Source organism: Aedes aegypti, chromosome 3 (assembly GCF_002204515.2).
Source record: "Aedes aegypti strain LVP_AGWG chromosome 3, AaegL5.0 Primary Assembly, whole genome shotgun sequence".
NCBI classification, from domain to species: Eukaryota; Metazoa; Arthropoda; class Insecta; order Diptera; family Culicidae; genus Aedes; species Aedes aegypti.
This window is the reverse complement of record NC_035109.1, coordinates 331,519,954-331,538,051: the sequence shown is the minus strand read 5'-3', so window position 1 is coordinate 331,538,051 and position 18,098 is coordinate 331,519,954. Positions and strand designations below refer to the sequence as shown.

Below are 18,098 nucleotides of genomic sequence, written 5' to 3'. Positions count from 1 at the left end.
CTGGGATTTTCCTCAGGATTTGGCTCCGAGCATTTCGTTCAGGAATCCCTCCCGGAAACACTACAGGTATTTCATCACAAATTTCTCCGTGGATTTAATTAAGAAATTCCTCCAGACATTTTCTCCAGAGATTCATTCGGGAATATTTTCAGAGAATTCTGGAAATTGCCTTCAGGAATTTCTTTGTGGAATTTCTCCACAAATTCTGCCAGGGATTTACCCCAGGAATTCCTCCTAGAAGTTTGCTCTAGGAATTCCTCCGGAGATTTTCTCCAAAAATTTCTCCGAAGAGTTTTTTCCAAGAATTTCTGCGGGGATTTCCCCCAACAACTCCTCCGGGGATTTTATTCAGGAACTCCATCGGGGAGTTCGTCCAGGAATTTCTCTGGAGAATTCCACCAGCAATTCCTCCGGGGTTTTTCTACAGAAATTCTTTCGGAAATTATTCCCAAAAATCACTCCGAGGATTTTCCCCAAAGGACGAATTTCAAGGACCTCCCGGGGATATACCCCAAGAACTATTACGGGGATTTTATCTAGGAATTCTTCTGGGGATTTCATCCAAAAATTCTTCTATGGATTTCCTTCAGAATTTTCTTCTGAAATCCGGAGGATTTTTTCGGAGAATATATCCGGAGATTTCCTCCAGGAATTTATCAGGGGATTTGCACCAGGAATTTATCCGGATATTTCCTTGAGGAATTCATCCGGAGATATCCCCCGAAAACTCCTTCGGGGATTTTATGCCGAAAATCCTCTGGACATTTCACCCAGAAATTGCCAGAAAGATTTTTGTCCAGATATTTCCTCCAATTTCTTCGGGAATTTTCTCCAGGAATTGCTCCGGTGATTTCCTCCAGAAATTGCTCTGAAGATTTTCTCTAGAAGCACCTCTGGAGATTTCCTCCAGCAATCCCTCTGGGGATTTGCTCCAAGAATCCCTCCAGGGATTTCGTCCAGAAGTTTCTCTGGAGATTTCCACCGGCAATCCCTCCGGAGATTTTGTATAGAAATTCCTCTGCAGATTTATTCCCAGAATTATCCCTCATATATCCCTCAAGAAATGCTCCGGGGATTTTTCCAGAAATTCATCAGGGGATTTCTTATAGCAATTCCTCCGTGGATTTTATCCAGGAATTTTTCTGAGAAATTCGTCCACAAATTCTTCCAGGATTTTCTTTAAAAACCTTTCTGGTTTTTACAGTGAATTTATCCGGAGATTTTCTCCAGGAATCTCTTCGTAGATTTCCTCTAGAAATTCCTCGGGGGATTTAAAAAATTCGTGAATTTTCTCTAGAAATACCTCAAGATTTCGTCCAAAAATTATTCCAGAGCTTTCCTCCAGGAAGTTATCCGAAAACTTGCCTAGAATTTTCTCCAGAAATTCCTCCGGAGATTTTTTTCTAAGAATCACTTCGAGGTTTTCGCTCTAGAACTCTTTCGGGGATTTCCTTCAGATATTTATCTCTAGATTTTGTCCAGGATTTGCCCCAGGAATTTCTCCGGATATTTTCTCTAAAATTCCTCCAGGGATTTCAATGATTCTCTCGGAGATAGATCCCATGAACTCTTTCGCGGATTTTCTCAAGAAATTCCTCGTGATGTCGTCCAAAAGTTGTTCCAGGGTTTTCCTCCAGGATTTTTTCCAAAAATTGCTCTGGAGATTACCTCCGAAACTTCTACCTAAGATTTTCTCCGGAGGTTTTTTTTTCAAGAATCCCTTCAAGGATTTCTCTCTAGAACTCTTCCGGGGATTTTCTTCAGAAATTCCTCTCGGGATTTCGTCTAGAAATTATTCCGGGGATATCCTCCAAGAATTGCTCCGGGGATTCCCTCCAGGAATTGGTCCGGGTATTTCCAACAGAAATTATTTCGTGGATTCCTCCAGAAACTTCTAAGGTGATTTCTTCCAGAGGTTTTTCCAAGAATTGCTCCCAGGGGTTCCCAGAACTCCTCCGGAGATTTTCTCCAGGAATTCCAGTAGATTTCCAATAGCAATTCCTCCAAGAAGTTCTTTCAGGCTTCTTCATCCAGAAGTTCTTTCAGGCTTTCTTCCAGAAATTGCTCAGGGGATTTCTTCCAGAAGCAACTCCGGGGATTTCTTCCTGGAATCTTCCTGGAGTTCCTGCAGGAATTCTTTTTAAGGTCCTCCACCAATTCATCTCGATTTCATTCATCGGAACTTTTTCTGAAGGTCAACCATTGCTCTGAAGTTCTACCATAAAATCTTCCGGAGTTACTTCAGCAATTCTTCTGGGTTTGATCAACAATTCAATTTTAGGAGAAAAGATTTTTTTCACTCCTGCAGGCATTCCCTCATTGAAAAAAATGGTTTCTCCGGCGTTTCTCAAAAAAATACCTTAAAGTTCCTCCTTCGCTCCGGAGTTCCCCCACCGAATCATACGAAGTTCCTCTAGATTTTTTTTTAATTCCTTCAGAGTTTCTCCTCCTTTGGAGTTCCTCTACAAATTCCTCCCGAAATTCGTTCAAAATTCTTGCCGTGAATTTCTTTGGATGTCCTCAATAGATCCTCCAGGAATTCTTTCGGAATTTCTCTAAGAATTCAGAGTGTCTTCAGGATTCCCTCCATATTTCTTATGATGTTTTTTTTAATATATTCCGCAGTTCCTCCAACATATCTTTCGGAGTTTTTCCAGAAATTCCTTCAGAGTTTCTCCAAGATGTTCATCGGAGCAGCAACTTCAAAAAATTCCTTTAGATATTCTTCATGGTTATTCCAGCAATTCCTTGGCAGCTCCTCCAGAAATTCTTCCAGAGTTCCTCTAGGAGTTTCATTGAGACTTCCTTCAGATTTTCTCCAGGAAATCCTCCAGAGTTGTTCTGGGAATTTCTCTAGGAATTCCTTCGCAATTCCTCCGAAGATCCTCTGGAGGTCCACCGGGAATTTTTCAGCAGTTCTTCCAGAAAAATTCTCGGGAGCTCCACAAGAATTTCATCTGAGCTCCAGAGCGAATTCTTTCGGAATTGATTCGAAGTTCACCAGGGTACTTCTTCGGAATTGTCTCTTGTAAACTGAGCCATTCCACCTCATAAGTACATTTTGAATTATTTTGCCCTACCCATAAGAAATACGGGAAAGCGATGGGCCGCTAACGAGAAGCGTAAAAACTGAGTCAAATTCGCCACAACGCGTGACTTTCGGTCGGTACCTTCTATCTAAGCTCTAAACACGAATCGCACAAAAAAAAACAGAAACATAGAAAAACATGCTGCTTGAAATCGAAAGCATGGTGAAGTGGTGGCAGCGCGCGGGACGGACTATGATGTCGGGAGAATCATTAGCAAGCGAAGAAAGAGTCCCACCGCAAAGCATAACGAGTTTCACGCCGCCGTTTGTTCTTGGCTGCTTCTCGGGTTTGGCACTGCGACCTACCAAAAAACACAAAGAAGAAATTGAGAATTTGCGGAAGAGTTTAGGACGGTTTTGGAACGGTAGCGAATGGTAGACAAACATTTTTTTGGACAGCCAGCGACTGGACGTTTAGTTGAAGGGTTGTCTACGTCCAGATGGTTAGTGTAAGTAATGTCGGCGGATGGTTTGTGAGGTTGGGAAATTTGACACGTTATTATGCTGGCTGGATGACGAGTTTGACAACGATGAGTGTCATGTGGGCATACACTGGGGAACGTTTGTTCATTAGATTACTCAGCCATGGGTCGCTGGGGCTTCTTTTGAAATTTAAAATTTTACGTTTAAAAATAATTTGAATCATTCCTAGTATTCAACTATGCACAATCTTATGTCAAAAATTTAAGACAATTCTCCTTCAGTTCGATTCCTAGGGGAACCCTAGGAGGATTCCGAGTGAAATCCTAGAAGGATTCGGAGAAGAATCCTCACAAAATTCCAAATGAATCCTGTGGGTATTCTGAGTAGAATCCTGCAAGGATTCCGAGTTTAATCTTGCAAGGATTCCGAGTGGAATCGTGCGAGGATTTCGAATGTAATTTTTGTGAGAATTCCGAGTGGAATCCTGTGAGGAATATTCTTAGTATTGTGTTTGAGATATATGATAACATATCTCTTTAAACCATTCGAATAATGACTGCTTAACAACTTTATAGCTAATCACCCACCTGTCTTCCGGAAGTCGCTTGAGTTCTGCCATATCCAGCTCCAGCCGCAGATTGGCCACCTCGCACAGCAACCGATCCCGATCCGATGTCACCTCCTTCAGTTTCTCCCGCAACCAGTGGTTCTCCATGGCAAGATCCTGAGCCGACAGAAATTCGTTCTGTTGCTTCTGCTGTTGTTGTTGCTGCTGCAGTTGAATCTGCTGTTGCATCGATGGTGCCGACAGGGAACTTGCCATGTGAATCGCCGGGTTGATGGCCTCTACCAGCAGCCCATTGGTTGTGGGAGTTCCACCGTTGGTGCCGTTGGCTGCCCCGGTAGCGGAACTGACCGCACACTCACTGTCGCACATTTTGAATTTGAATTATTATTTTCTGATGCCACAATATAAAACACTTGTTAACGCAACTAGAGCGCTTTCTCTTCCTCCTCAACCGAGGAGCAAAAGGAGCAATGTGGCAGGCGTTCTCTTATCACCTGCTCAAAGGCGGGGGGCCTTCAATAACTCACGCACCACCACAAACTCATACAAACACTCGCACGAAATACAGCTATAGACACTGGGCCCCGGTTGCAAATCGATAATCTTCGCCTTGAAATTTCACTCACTGCCCGATAACAATCGTTTATCATTCACATTTTCTCACTTTTTGTTTGGTTTCTTCGCTCCCCGTTCCCCTGTTTGATATGAATTCATTCACACACTGCTTCCCATGCGCTTCGGCGAATATCCTGACAAGGACAACGCAGCCGATGATGATAGAATCGCGGCGCGGGTTCTACTTTGTTTTCATCTTCCTGCTCCCGCTTTGCAGCACAGAACGAACGAACGGAGATAACCGCACTCATACACACTTACAGATGTTGCTCCTCGTTCTTCTTCCTGTGAATTAGAGTAGCACATTTTTGTGTGAAAAAACAAATCGAGCCGTAAAAATCACTGCACCCGCAAATTTGTTCATTTGGACCCTGAGAACCTGAGTTAGTATGAGGCCTTCCTTAGCCGAGTGGTTAGAGTCCGCGGCTACAAAGCAAAGCCATGCTGAAGGTATCTAGGTTCGACTCCCGATCGGTCCAGGATCTTTTCGTAATGGAAATTTCCTTGACTTCCCTGGGCATAGAGCATCATCGTACCTGCCACACGATGTATGGATGCGAAAATGGCAACTTTAACAAAGAAAGCTCTCAGTTTATAACTGTGGAAGTGCACATTGAACAATAAGCTGAGAAGCTGGCGCTGTCCCAGTGAGGACGTAATGCCAAGAAGAAAAAGAAGAACCTGAAGTAAACCAAATTTCAGTGTCCTTGAACAGGAATCATTGCTGTCAGATATCACGAAAACGACTCATGATTCCATAATTTCAGTATGCTTTTTTTATGAACATTCACCATGGATTAAGATCATGATATCATGATTCTGTTACTTATAACGCAACAAATGCGTTACGGATTAATTTGTTGGTGATACATATATGCATGATTTGTGATCATGAAATCGAGAGCCATTTAAATTGAAATTGTAATTCAAATTTATAAAATTAGCTATTGCTCTCATCAAATTGGTGATAATGAATCTTGCTTATTTTTTGGAATCATGATGCGAAATCATGATAATCGTACATGAATTCATTCATCATGGGGCCTTGTTAAGCCCAGTGGTAATCAGTCTTGAGAAAAATTTAGATTCTCATAACTAACGATTGAGGGCCTAGCAAATCTTTTTTTTTTATAATAGTATCGGTCGCAATATTCACGACTTTCACAAATTTCGTACTTGAATAGATTTGTAATGTGATGTTTGTAAGTTTCCTTTTTCCTTACGGAAAACATTCAATCTTTGTTTTATCCAGTAAAAAAATCCTTCTAGAATTCCTTCAGCGAACTTTTAAGATATTCAATCATTCTAAGAGATCCCTCTGAGATTGCGCACGGAGATTTCATCTTGAATTATTCCTGTACTTTTTCAGTGAATTCTCCAAAAATTTCTTTATCAGTTTTAACTGAGTTCCTTCTGAGATTTGCACGGAAAATCATTAATAGAATTAGTTTATAAACGCTCTTTTGTGGCTTTTTTCGGTCAAACGTAGTGAAAGCGGGATAGTTATTTAACTTCCAACGTTTCGGCTCGTGGTGGGAGCCTTCCTCAGGGAGGTTATATGTGTAGCTGTACACATTTAACCTCCCTGAGGAAGGCTCCCACCACGAGCCGAAATGTTGCAAGTTAAATAAATATCCCGCTTTCACTACGTTTGACCGAAAAAAGCCACAAAAGAGGGTTTCATAAACAATCCAATCGGTCGTAGCAAACAGCATAGAATTAGTTTTCTTATTCAACAGACTTTTTTTCCTGAAGTTTCTTTAGACTTTCTGATCTTACCAGAAAATTTCTTGAAATATCTCCACCAGATTACTTTAGAAATTCTTTCAAACATGCTTTTTAGGAAGACCCTCTGCGTACTTTGTGCATATAAATACAATTGTTTGTTTAAAATTTCATTCAGTTGTTCTTTGAAAATTTGTTTACGATTTTCTGGAATTACTGATGATTTCTCCAAGAAATAATGCAAAAAAAAATCTAGATGTATCACCAAAATTGTTTTCTTGACCACCAAGCAAATAATCCTTATAAGAAAACTTTCAAAGAGTTCATCAACAGTTTTTCTCTCTTTCCCTTGGAGGTTCTTCCTAAAGTTCCCAAAGTGTTCAGATTCCTTCAACAGTCTATCAAAAAATCGTCAATTATTGTTTGAAACATGAACAGCAGAAATTATAATCATTACCATTTGTCCTCAACGATATCCCACATAAGTTTTCCGCAGCTCAACCTATATTTTTAACAATAATTTCTCTAAGAGTTTCAGATTTCTCTACAATCTCTGTTTACTACCTGAAAAAAACCTGAAATTATCAGCGAATTTTATTCAACCTGGAACCCGAAACTCAGAGTTTCGGCCATAATCAAGGAAATTATTTTTAATCAGTAATACAAGATAGAATATGTGCTTTTTCATCATTTCAATTACAAAAATTTGAGATGTAATGAGATGTTTAGTCCGTATTTTTTTCACGATTTTTTTTTATCCAAAATAAAACATGTTTAGATCAGGACGTAAAACTTAAGATTGGAAAGTTGGTAAAGGCAAGTACAGTACCCAGTTGCAGTTCGGTGTCCTTCATGAGCCAATGAAATTTGGTTGAAAACAAATTTATTTAAACAAATGTTGTTCGACTATTCCTCAAGTTATGAAACAAATTTCATGGAATGCTTTCAAGTGTTCTAGTGATTTCTCCAGAGATTTTTTCTAGAATACCTTTACACTACTTAATTTTTCATGGGATTTACTTAATTTTTCATGGGATACTTTAATGAATTTCTTCCCAAATTTTGCCAAGAAAATTATAGAGCACTGCAACATTATTACCTCCAGCAATTTTTACGCAGATAACCCTGCAAAAAAAAAACCCCTTACGATTGTCCCAGGATTTACTCCACATGTTTTACCACTGATTCATTCACCGATTTTTCCAGTAGCTACTTCTAGGAAATTTACCACATATCATAAAGAAGTTCTTCACCAAAATTTATTCCATAGTTTCTATATTTTTCCAAGAAACCCTACGATAGTTCCTGCGTCGGTTTTTTTTCCTTTTTCAAATAAAAAATCCATAAAATGCTACTGGAATTGTTCTTTTAATTACTCCAAGATTTCCACTCGAGATTTCCCAGGGATTTTTCCTAGAAAACTATGCGGGAAATTAAGCAGGGTTTTGTTTAGTAAATTTTCCAAACAATATTTGAGTAGATAAGAAGACCTTTTGAAAACTTCTCTTACGTAAGAACACATGACTTCATCAGTGATATGTAGAGGACATCATTTAGGAATATCAACCTGATTTTTTCAGGAATTCCCACCAATTGTTTCTGAGAAAATATCTCAGCACTTCCAAGGACAAATTCCTCGGGAAATCTTGTAAAAATTCTTTGTGAAGTGTTTTGAGGGTTCATCGGAAAAAAAAAAATCTGAAGATACCATTACAAAATAATGGTTGAATTTTTCAAGGTTACTCAAACAAATGAACTCAGGGTGTCTACTCGTTTAAAAACATGCAATTCCCTGATATTTCCAAGTTTTAAAAAATTATTCCATGTTCAAGAAATTCAGATTCCATGTTCCTAATTTCAGATAGATAAAAAAATAATCACAAAATCACTTTGATTCAATACTGTTTCAAGCTTCCAGATTTTGTTAAATGCATGTTGAAGCTATTTCAAGGTGGAACAATATCAAAGCCTAAGGATTATTCGACTGAATTGTATTTGATTATGAGACTATATCATTTCTACATCGTTTGTAAGAGCTTTGATCATCATTGTGAACTGAACGGAATTTTCAAGTTCATCAGTTATCATCCTTAAAGTGAAAACAGAACACGCACTTTCCACTTTTACTTGAGACAGCTAATGCAAAAAAAAAAAGAAAAGATTCAGATATTATTCCGAATAATTTTCCGAATAAATTTCGAATAAAATTCCAAATCATCTCTTAAATTTCAGCAGGATCTCATTTAGAGATTTTTTTCCCATGGAAGCCCTTCGAGAATATTCATAAGAAATTCATCAAAGAATTTTGTTGAGAATATTTCAAAAACACAACCTGGGTTTTTCCAAATATAACCACAGAAATTAACTCAGATATCATTAGGAATTACTTTGAAGATTCATTCACCTCTTTTTCAAGAAAGCACCATGCCCTCCAGGATTTTATTTGGTGGTTCCATCGATTATCCTAGGATATTATTCAAGACTTCCTTTTAGATCATCTTCGGAAATTCAACCAGGGATGTCTTAACAATTGGCTTTCAGAATTTCTTTAAGATTTTAACCAGGAATTTATCTAAAGATATCTTCAGGAAAAACTCGAAGATTTATGAAGACATTTCTACAGTTATTCTTGAGTATTTGTCATGGATGTTTTTAAAGATTTGTAGAAGTATTATTACAGGAATTTTTCTAGGCATTTATGCATGGAAATGTGAATGATTTTTTTCAGATATTTGAGAGAATGTTCGAAAATATTCGAGAGGTATTTCTGAAGCCACTTTTAGAGTAACCTCTAATGAAACTTGTGTAAGTTTTTGAGTCACCCTTGATGAGTAAGAGTTACTGAAAGAGCTCACAGACCCTCCAGGAAATTTCAGAGATGTTTCTAGTTTAATTGTTAGGATGATTGACAAGAAAACGAATCGATCAAAACTCTGCATAATTGCTTGCACCATTTTCTGAACGAACTTCTTTGAAAACATCGGACAGAATCCCTTTTAAAATGTGTTGGAAGATTTACTGGAAAAATGTTGCAGATTAAATTAGTATAGAACCTTCAATAAACTTTTGTAGGTTTCATGTCTTTTTCATTGTTTTTTTTTTTCAAGGAATATATGGAAGAACTGCAGTTGTAATTTTTCGTTGGAATCCTATTGAAATTCCTAGAAAAAAATGAGAAAGTGAAACTCAATGATTTAACACAGGGTCGAATGTGATGAAATCTTTAAAAAGTTCTTATTAGATTTTCTTGATATTTTTTTTTTTGGAGTAACCGTGGATGAAATGACATAGAAATTCTTGTTGGGTTGCTTGAAAAACAATCCCTGAACCCTTTTTTCAAACCCTCTGGAATTAACTTAAGCAGATTTTCTTCGGAGATCTTCTAGAATGAAAACTGGAAATTTCGTAAAGGAATAATGGAATAATATCTGAAGAAAGTCCTTAGATAGTTTTTGTAAAAAAAAATGCAAAGTAATTTCTGAGCTAATTTCTAGAGATTGTAACATTGAAGTGCTCGAGAATTTTCCTGCAGCAAATTGTGGAGAAATTTTTTCTCCATTCTCAATCTCATATTTTTCGAAAAATCGCTGGGAGAATTGGTAAAAGAATCTCTGGAAGAATTTCTGGAGATATCCCTGAAGGAGTCCCAAAAAGTATTCCAGATGAAATCTCTCGAGAAACCACTAGGATAATTCCTGACGCTTCTTCTCGAGAAATGTTATATTTTCAAAAAAATATTCAAAATGTCTCGCAACAATTTCTCTGGAACCCCAGCATAATTTGGCATTAAAATTCACTTTAATCAAGATAAGGGAAAAAGAGACTATAAAGATCATTTCAGAACTTTGGGGACATTTCTTTATCTACTTTTTAGAGACTTGCATTTAAACAGAGACCAAATCTCTAAAGAGAGACTTGCTATAAAGTTTATAAATTAATTGTATAGACATTTTAAATTGAAATTGGTTTGAATTCCATATTACCTTCCCAAAATCAGTTTTACAGTTTTTCTTTTTAGAATAATTTAAGAAATCCTGTGTGAGGATACGTGGATCCACAACTAATCAAATGTTATCCATTAAATTCAATCAAATCTTAGGAAGTCGAATGCCCTGAACATATTCCACCATGAACTACTGCCAAAAAAAATTCTCTGATTGTTGTCGAAATTTCCTGAGAATTCCAGTTTTTTCTAGGTTCAATAAAATTCCCTGATAATTCCAGGTGTTCCAGGCTTTTTTCGTGCAGTAGAAACCCTGGAATTTTAAGCAAATATCTGAATAACATTCTGATGAAATTTCTAAAGAAAATCATTAAACACATGTAGCATTTTTTGACGTAACGTCACAAGGAAACCCCACATAAACTTCAAGAAAGACGCTCAGAAATGTCTTGTCGAATTCTCCGAAAAATACTTATTGAAACGAGGAACTGAAACATGGCAGTCTCCTATTTTGAAAGGTTCCTGAATCTGACTCCGTACCGGGCCCCGAAAATCCTAGCTTCGCCACAGGTTACAACAATGTTGTCCCATCTGTTTGTCATGGATTTTTTTCTTAAAATTGTATCAATTAGAATGCGACTGTTGTTTGATTTTAGAAATTAAAAGCTTTTCAGTCTTATGGAGAAATCAAAACGCTTCTTTTTTTTAATTCCAACGTTTCGGCCTTTGAACTTGGGCTTCTCTAGGGATATAAAGGTGGATCCTTTTCGTGTAAAGCGCTCAAAGCTTTGCGATCGGTTGTCGCTTTTATGGGATTATCTTCCTGGTAGCCATATCATTTACACGGTTGCGTTGGTGAATAGTCACTGTTTTAATATACCACTATCTGTTTTACCACTTACTCTACACCAATATGGAAACTGCAGTAATTGTAATTGTAACTGTATATTCTACTATTCTTTAACTATTCAACAATTGAAAAAACATCATTTCATGATGTGATATAAGCATCTTTACTTTGCGCTTTCTTTACGAAAAGAAGGTTTAAAATTTTCTGGGAAAGAAAATAGGCATTACTGAGCAATGAAAAAATGAAATTTCAAAATTCGCGTGTCGAATGAAACTTAATCTTGATTAAATGCTCCATATCTGTACATTTCAAAACAAATATTATGCAAAAAACTACTATTATTACAGAGAAAATTTAAAGTAGATAGAGTACCTTGTACCTTTTAATTCCGCCCCTAAATGCTTATCCATTGAAAAAGGTCATGACACTTCTTCTTCTTGACATTACGGCCTCACTAGGACAAAGCCTGCTTCTCAGATTAGTGTTCTTACGAGCACTTTCACAGTTATTAGCCAAGAGTTTTCTTTGCCAAAGTTGTCATTTTTGCATTCGATTATCGTGTGGCAGATACGATGATACTCTGTGCCCAGGAAAGTCAAGGAAATTACCTTTACGAAAATATCCAGAACTGACCGGGAATTAAACCCAGACATCTTTAGCATGGCTTTGCTTTGTAGCCGCCGAACCTAACCACTCGGATAAGGAAGATCCCATTTCATGACACTAACGAAATAAATTTTATCGACTACTGTTTATCCCGTCAGCCATAAATGTAGTTGTAACAATCTTTTCTTTATATTTAGTCGATTTTTTCCGTACAAGTTTCAAGCTCGTTTAGAACAAACGGATTCCACTCAAACTTTCACGGCAGCTTCTGGGGGTCCAAATGAACAAATTTGGTTGGTGTAATTTAAGATTCTTACAGATTGATCACAATGACCCACCCTACTGTGCCCGCTCCAGCATCAGCCCAGCCTCTACGCATAGCACTCCTGCTGATTCGGATCCGTCGAATCTTTCCTTCACGTTTTCGTTTGTTCTTCTCACAGACAGACAGAGAAAATGCAATCTCCGTCACACTGGAAAGCGAGAGTGTGCAAATTCCTTCCACTTCTTCCACTCCCGAATCAGAAAATCAGTAGGCGATGACCATTTCCAGAGCACTTCCAAAATTCAATCACCATGACATTCAAATTCGAAAATTTCACCTTCCGCTTGCTGCGATTGCTTCACTCAGGATTCACTCTTTCGTTTCGCTCGGAAACCAACTCAACCCCATCACAACTGCACTTTCCGCTTGGAAATTCGCACCGAGGACCTCCGCAGAGCGGTCCACCGAGTAGCGCAACACTGCCCTGTCCCCGAAAATTGGCCAATTTGCTCACTCAGACCCGGTACAATTCAAAACTTCAAACCCATCCACGGAACACACTCCACGAACCCGCCACTACAGAAGGGACCCCGTGCAAAGAACACAACGCTCGCCTGGTACTGCTGCTTCGCGCAAAGAACCCACCACACACGCAGGTGACCCTTCCGTGTAAACCCCCGTGTCCTAGTCCCGTGGCTGCTCGTGGTGACTCAGGCAACGAACCGCGGCGCGACGACCGACGACAAACGACCAATGTGTGGTGAACCCGTTTGTCGGAGAGTTTCCGTACGACTGCCTGACTGCTGCTGATTGCAACAATACAGACGACAACAGCAAGCCGTACCGGGCCCTGCTGGGAAAGAACAACCCGTCCCGTCTGGCTTCGTGCGTGTGTATTGGCTCCGGCTCCGGAGACTGGTTTTCCTCTCTCTCTCGCCGTGTCGTCGTCCGTTGCTGCTTCTCTCGTGAAGCGAGTGCGCGCGTAGGATTATTATTTTGTCCATAGAGATACGGTCGAACCATATGCAAACACCAGAGCGGCACCACGTTGTTGGTGTGGTGTTCAAAACGTGCACTCCGCGCATCAGCGGTGGAACCAACACAGCAGCGTTGTTGGTCGCATTCGGCGAGAAGATGCAAAAATGACTGGATAATCCACATAATGGGACGTTAGGCCTACTGCGATCATCTCTTCATTGATTATTTTTATTTGAAAAATTTGCTGCAGCATTTTTCAAATGACAGTAAATTGAGGTTAGAACGGACTCCCTGTTTGTTTAGTAGTTATTTTCAACAGGTTGTAGGCCCAAGGACGTGCTGGAGAACGCTGAGGCGTTTTCGACTAGGGACCACGAGCAGAACCGAGGGAGGACGAGACAAGGCATGGACGAGTAGGCAGAATCTCGCTGATGAGGTAGACCCTTCACGGGAGGTGGAGTCCGAACGCACGATCCAAGAGTCGGAGACCAAGATGAGGACGAGGATGGTGCGATGCGGGTACTGATTTGTGGGAGGACAAGCTCGAAAGAGCTGAAGGAACTCAATAGCGAGGGGGAGCTTGGATTAAGGTGCAGTTGATCAAGAAGAGGATGTTGCAACTGATAAGGAGGAGCTCGAGGCTAGGGGGACTTTGGCACTTAGGAGGAGCTCGATACCAGAGGGAAATCAGAGGACAGAAGGAGCTCGTTGGCAGATGTGCGGTTCCGAGGTTGTGTGATGAGGTATTGAAGAGTAGGTATCACACACTCTGCAATGGAAATGTTTTTGGGTAAAAAATGTAGAGGTAGCGCTTTGAGCGAATTACAGTCAGGTCTCCGATAAGACGCTGCCACTCTATTTCCTCCCACCGCTCCTAGCTGTTTTCAACCAGGTAAAGCTGATGTTTCGTTGCTGGCTGATGCATAGTATGCGTTTATTTCTTACCAAATTTCATTAGGATCAATTGATCGACAGCTGATAAATCGTGGTGGGCGTAAAGTGGTTGAACGGCATGCCGGACGAGGTATTGTTTCGGAAATTTTGATAGTTTCATAGTTTTGAAAATTTCGACCACCTTCCCTTTTCCTGATGCGACATAAAACTCCTGTCTCGGAAGCTGTTTGAAATTTGCCTTCACATAAGTTTCATGTGAGAACGTCGAATTCTCTTGCTGTGCGAGCAAAATTTTGAAACACTGCCGATCTTACCTGGACGCCATTTTGAAAACTGGAGGGCAAAAGGTAAAAACTCATCATAGCAACCAATTTACATGCACTCAATTTTTAGATGCAGCATTTTAGGGTTTTTTTTCCTGCATTTCCGATAGAAATACATCAATTTGAAGTTGACCAATTTTTGCGCGTTCCAGTCTTTATAAAGATGAGAAAGCTGCAGCAACCTGTTATATACACCTCCTCAAAGGTATCTCACGTCACTTACTAGAGTAAAACAAAGAATACGGCATTGTCTGGAAGCTGCCTACCGACCCTACTAATCCACTGAAACGCTGTTTCGAGCTTCAGAATTGCGTGATCCGTGATGCCAAATAAAGAAAGCTTCATAGACATCGATCTGCCGAAAATCAATGAGCCTTCGGAAATGGTTCTGACTCGCATTATCGGATGAATACTACCTTATAAGTTGCACGTTTCGCGTTTTCAAGCTGGTATTCGTAGGGAACCTAAAAATTTCTGAGGATTTGTGAATTCAAAGCGAAGAAGTCCGTCCATTCCGTACAATGTTTATCTCGATGAAAATTAATCTGCTTCAGTGGAAGAATCTGTTTTTTCACCAAGTAGTGCTTTTCAACAGGAAGTTGGTGCTGCTGCATCGCGTCTTCCTACTGACGCTATCGGAATAGATATCCAGGAAACTAAAAAGTTCATACTCATGAGGTCATTCGTACATTTAACACGTCTTTCGAGCAGAATGCCTTTCCTGATATGTGGAAACAATCCTTCATATTTCCTGTTTTCAAGAAAGGTGATAAAAGAAATGTGAAGAGCTACAGAAGAATCACTAACCTTTCTGCCTGTTTCTAGAAATCGATTCACTGCAACGAAGTGGAGTATCCAACAATCTACTTTCGTTGCCAATAGCGAGGTCGATGCACCCGCGCTTCTAGCTCGTGTTAACTTCCGTATGTTTCACTGCATGACCATTTCTCAGTTGAAGAGCTGTTTTACATTGGTGAGTCTTACGGATTCTTTAAAAGGAGGGTGACGAACTCAAGGATGCACACTGCTGTTCACTTTGCACAATTTACTATTACTGTTCACTTTACTCATTGTGTATACACGGCGGGTTAAAACAATAATAACTCCACAAGGCGAAGATATCGCTTATTTATATCGCCACGTGTTCCATTAGCACGCGGAATGTTATACAGTCAACTCTCCCTTACTCGATATTGAAGGGACCATCGAGTTAGGGAGGTATCGAGTTATAGAACACAGAACCAGTGCAAATGCGATCCAAGGGACCATCGAGGTAGCCATGAAAATCTCGCGGAACATTACTAAAGGACCTATGTACAAATGAGAGATTCTCCCCTCTCTCGTTCTCTTTTGATTATAACAGTGGAATACTAAAGATTTTGGGAAGTTTTTCACTATAGATCGAAAGTCAATTTCCTTGACTAGCGTTTCATACAAAAAAAAATGCAACAGAAGAGATCAATGTGACTCAGTTATTAATGAAAGAGAAAGTAAACAAAGAGAGCCTCTCAATGTTAGATAGGTCCTTTAGTAATGTTACGCAAGAAATCAACTTTTACTACTCTCTAACTCGATATCGAGATACGGAATATCGAGTAAGGTAGAGTTAACTGTAGAAGCGCGTGGGATAGTCGCGATACGTGTTCGTTCACTCATTGTAATGGAGCTCACGAGTGATCATTCGGTAACTCACGGAGTTCATTCGCTAGCTGTGGGAACTCTCAACCACAGAGGCGTCGACAGGATGGGACGTATTAGGAGCTGCTCTCGGGTGACTGCCACGACACGACGTCGAGAATCGAAAGCGGCGTATGTTTTGCACCGAATTGGTGGATGAGAGCCGAGTGGTTGAAGTCCGCGGATACAAAGCAATGAATTTTCGTAATGAAAATTTCCTTGACTTCCTTGGGCATAGAGTATCATCGTACACGATATACGAATGCGAAGTGGCAACTTTGGTAAAGAAAGCTCTCAGTTAATAATTGTGGGAGTGCTCATAAGAACACTAAGCTGAAAAGCCGGCTCTGATCCTGTAGGGACGTTAATGCCAAGAAGAAGAAGAAATCCAAATTTTCATATAAAATCAAAATTACAATGTTTGAGGTAATATCAAAAACAATAAGAAAAATTATTCACAAACTTGACAAATCGAGAAAATGATTTCAGTACTTTTCCGGAACATAACAAATTTGAAAAGCCGGGAGCATTGAGGAGATAATGAGAGTGCAGAATTACCACCACAGACACTCCCTATTCAATGTTCAACGACACTGAAGAACGGCAGCCAAAAAAGGACAGACGGGTAAACAAAGTGCGGTTTGGAATGGGAGAGAACGAAAATATCGGCCCTGTTGTGAATTTCATTCATATCGTGTACGGTCGTGTGTGATAGCGCCACACCCACAGTTGAAGTGAAGTGGGCAATCCTCTCAACAGACGTTTAGTGGCGATGGAACGGAAGCCATCTAGTGGTGGGATGTGGCAACATCGGAAGGAAAAGCTTCGAATTAGTTTGCTGAATAAGTTATGTACGCCAAAGCTTTATTGAGCAAAAAAAAAAAAAACTGGTAGAGCTTTGAGCACATGACATAAATTAGTTCATTGTTCAACCAATAGATGGATTGTGTATAATTTTAGCTAATGCTTCAACTAAATGGTACATGGTACTCAATTCGAACACTAGAGAATTTTTAGTTTAATTTGAAATTTAATTTATGAACAATATAAAATCAAAAACAATAAATTTCCAAGTAAGTAATATTAAAGTTCAAGGACTAACCAAATACTGTCAAATTGTCAAAAACACATTCAATCAAAAATATAGATTGCTCAACAGGTCAAATTTTGATTTTTGTAAACTTTACATCTTATATCAATGTTTACTATATCAGAGAAACTCTCATATTAAATTGTTAAAATTAAATTTAGCTACTTTTGCATTTCGGGCCTCTTGTAAGACAAAAATGCTTTTCGAAAAGCTAAACCTAATCATTCAAGGTGAAACATCTCGGAATCCAAAGATGGCCATCACGATGGCCGACTTTTGCCCCTACTCAAGCTTACAAAGGCACTAAACTGGAGAAATAGTAGACAAATGTTGCTGTTCTTCTTATTTTTAGCTTTCTGGTAGGGCACACATCTGTTGTTAGATGCTTCCTTCGCGAGTTTAGTGCCTTTGAAATTTAAGTGCAATCTCGGAAGTTGAATTCAAAACTGTTTCACCTTAATAGTGTTTTGTGCAACGAGTCGTATAGCTACCGAACGACTAGTGCTATAAAATCGAGTTTTGCAACGTGCAGCAATTTTTGTTATAACAAAAAATTTCGTTATAGTTGGAATATTTCTGAAAGAATAAACATACAGTCAACTTTCCATCACTCGATATTGAAGGGATCTTTTAGGCAGGTATTAATTACACAACACAAAACTAGTGTAACTGCGAGACAAGTGACCATCGAGGTAGCCTAGAAGATTTATTTTTACTATTTTTAACGGCCTGAAAATTTACTTAAAGATCAATAAAAATTGTTCTAGAGAAGAACCTTCAGTATTCTGCTAATGAATAGATACATAGATGGATATGTATTTTTAAGTATTTGTAAAATTTAGCTTAATGCTCTCAATGTGATTTTCGAAAGTTAAATTTGCACCTGGCATGATTCCTAAATACTTAACTTTATTCCACCTATTCACCGCAACCCCGTTTGTGTTTTGCCCATATCTCTGTAATCACACGTAATGTTTAAATTATCTATGGTTCTATCGAAAGACCATGAGTTATTCTTACTTCTTAGGTACGTTGGTAAAAATATTTTTTCTG

General features: G+C 39.2%; 1 protein-coding gene across 5 annotated transcripts in view; it reads right to left on the bottom strand.

Moving 5' to 3' along the window:
- The window catches only part of LOC5567245 (IQ motif and SEC7 domain-containing protein 1), a 645,474-nt gene extending 632,503 nt beyond the window's left edge, over window positions 1-12,971 (bottom strand). The window contains exons 1-3 of one of the 5 annotated variants that reach the window (XM_021855196.1): window positions 12,136-12,887; window positions 4,956-4,979; window positions 4,099-4,828 (exon numbers count right to left, since the gene is read on the bottom strand). In XM_021855196.1, the coding sequence (XP_021710888.1) occupies window positions 4,099-4,448 (350 nt within the window). In that variant the 5' untranslated portion in view covers window positions 4,449-4,828; window positions 4,956-4,979; window positions 12,136-12,887. Of the gene's footprint in view, window positions 1-4,098; window positions 4,980-12,135 lie in introns of all 5 variants that reach the window. The other 4 variants (XM_021855197.1, XM_021855195.1, XM_021855194.1 and 1 more) reach the window with 4 other exon arrangements.
- Window positions 12,972-18,098: the final 5,127 nt, after the last annotated feature.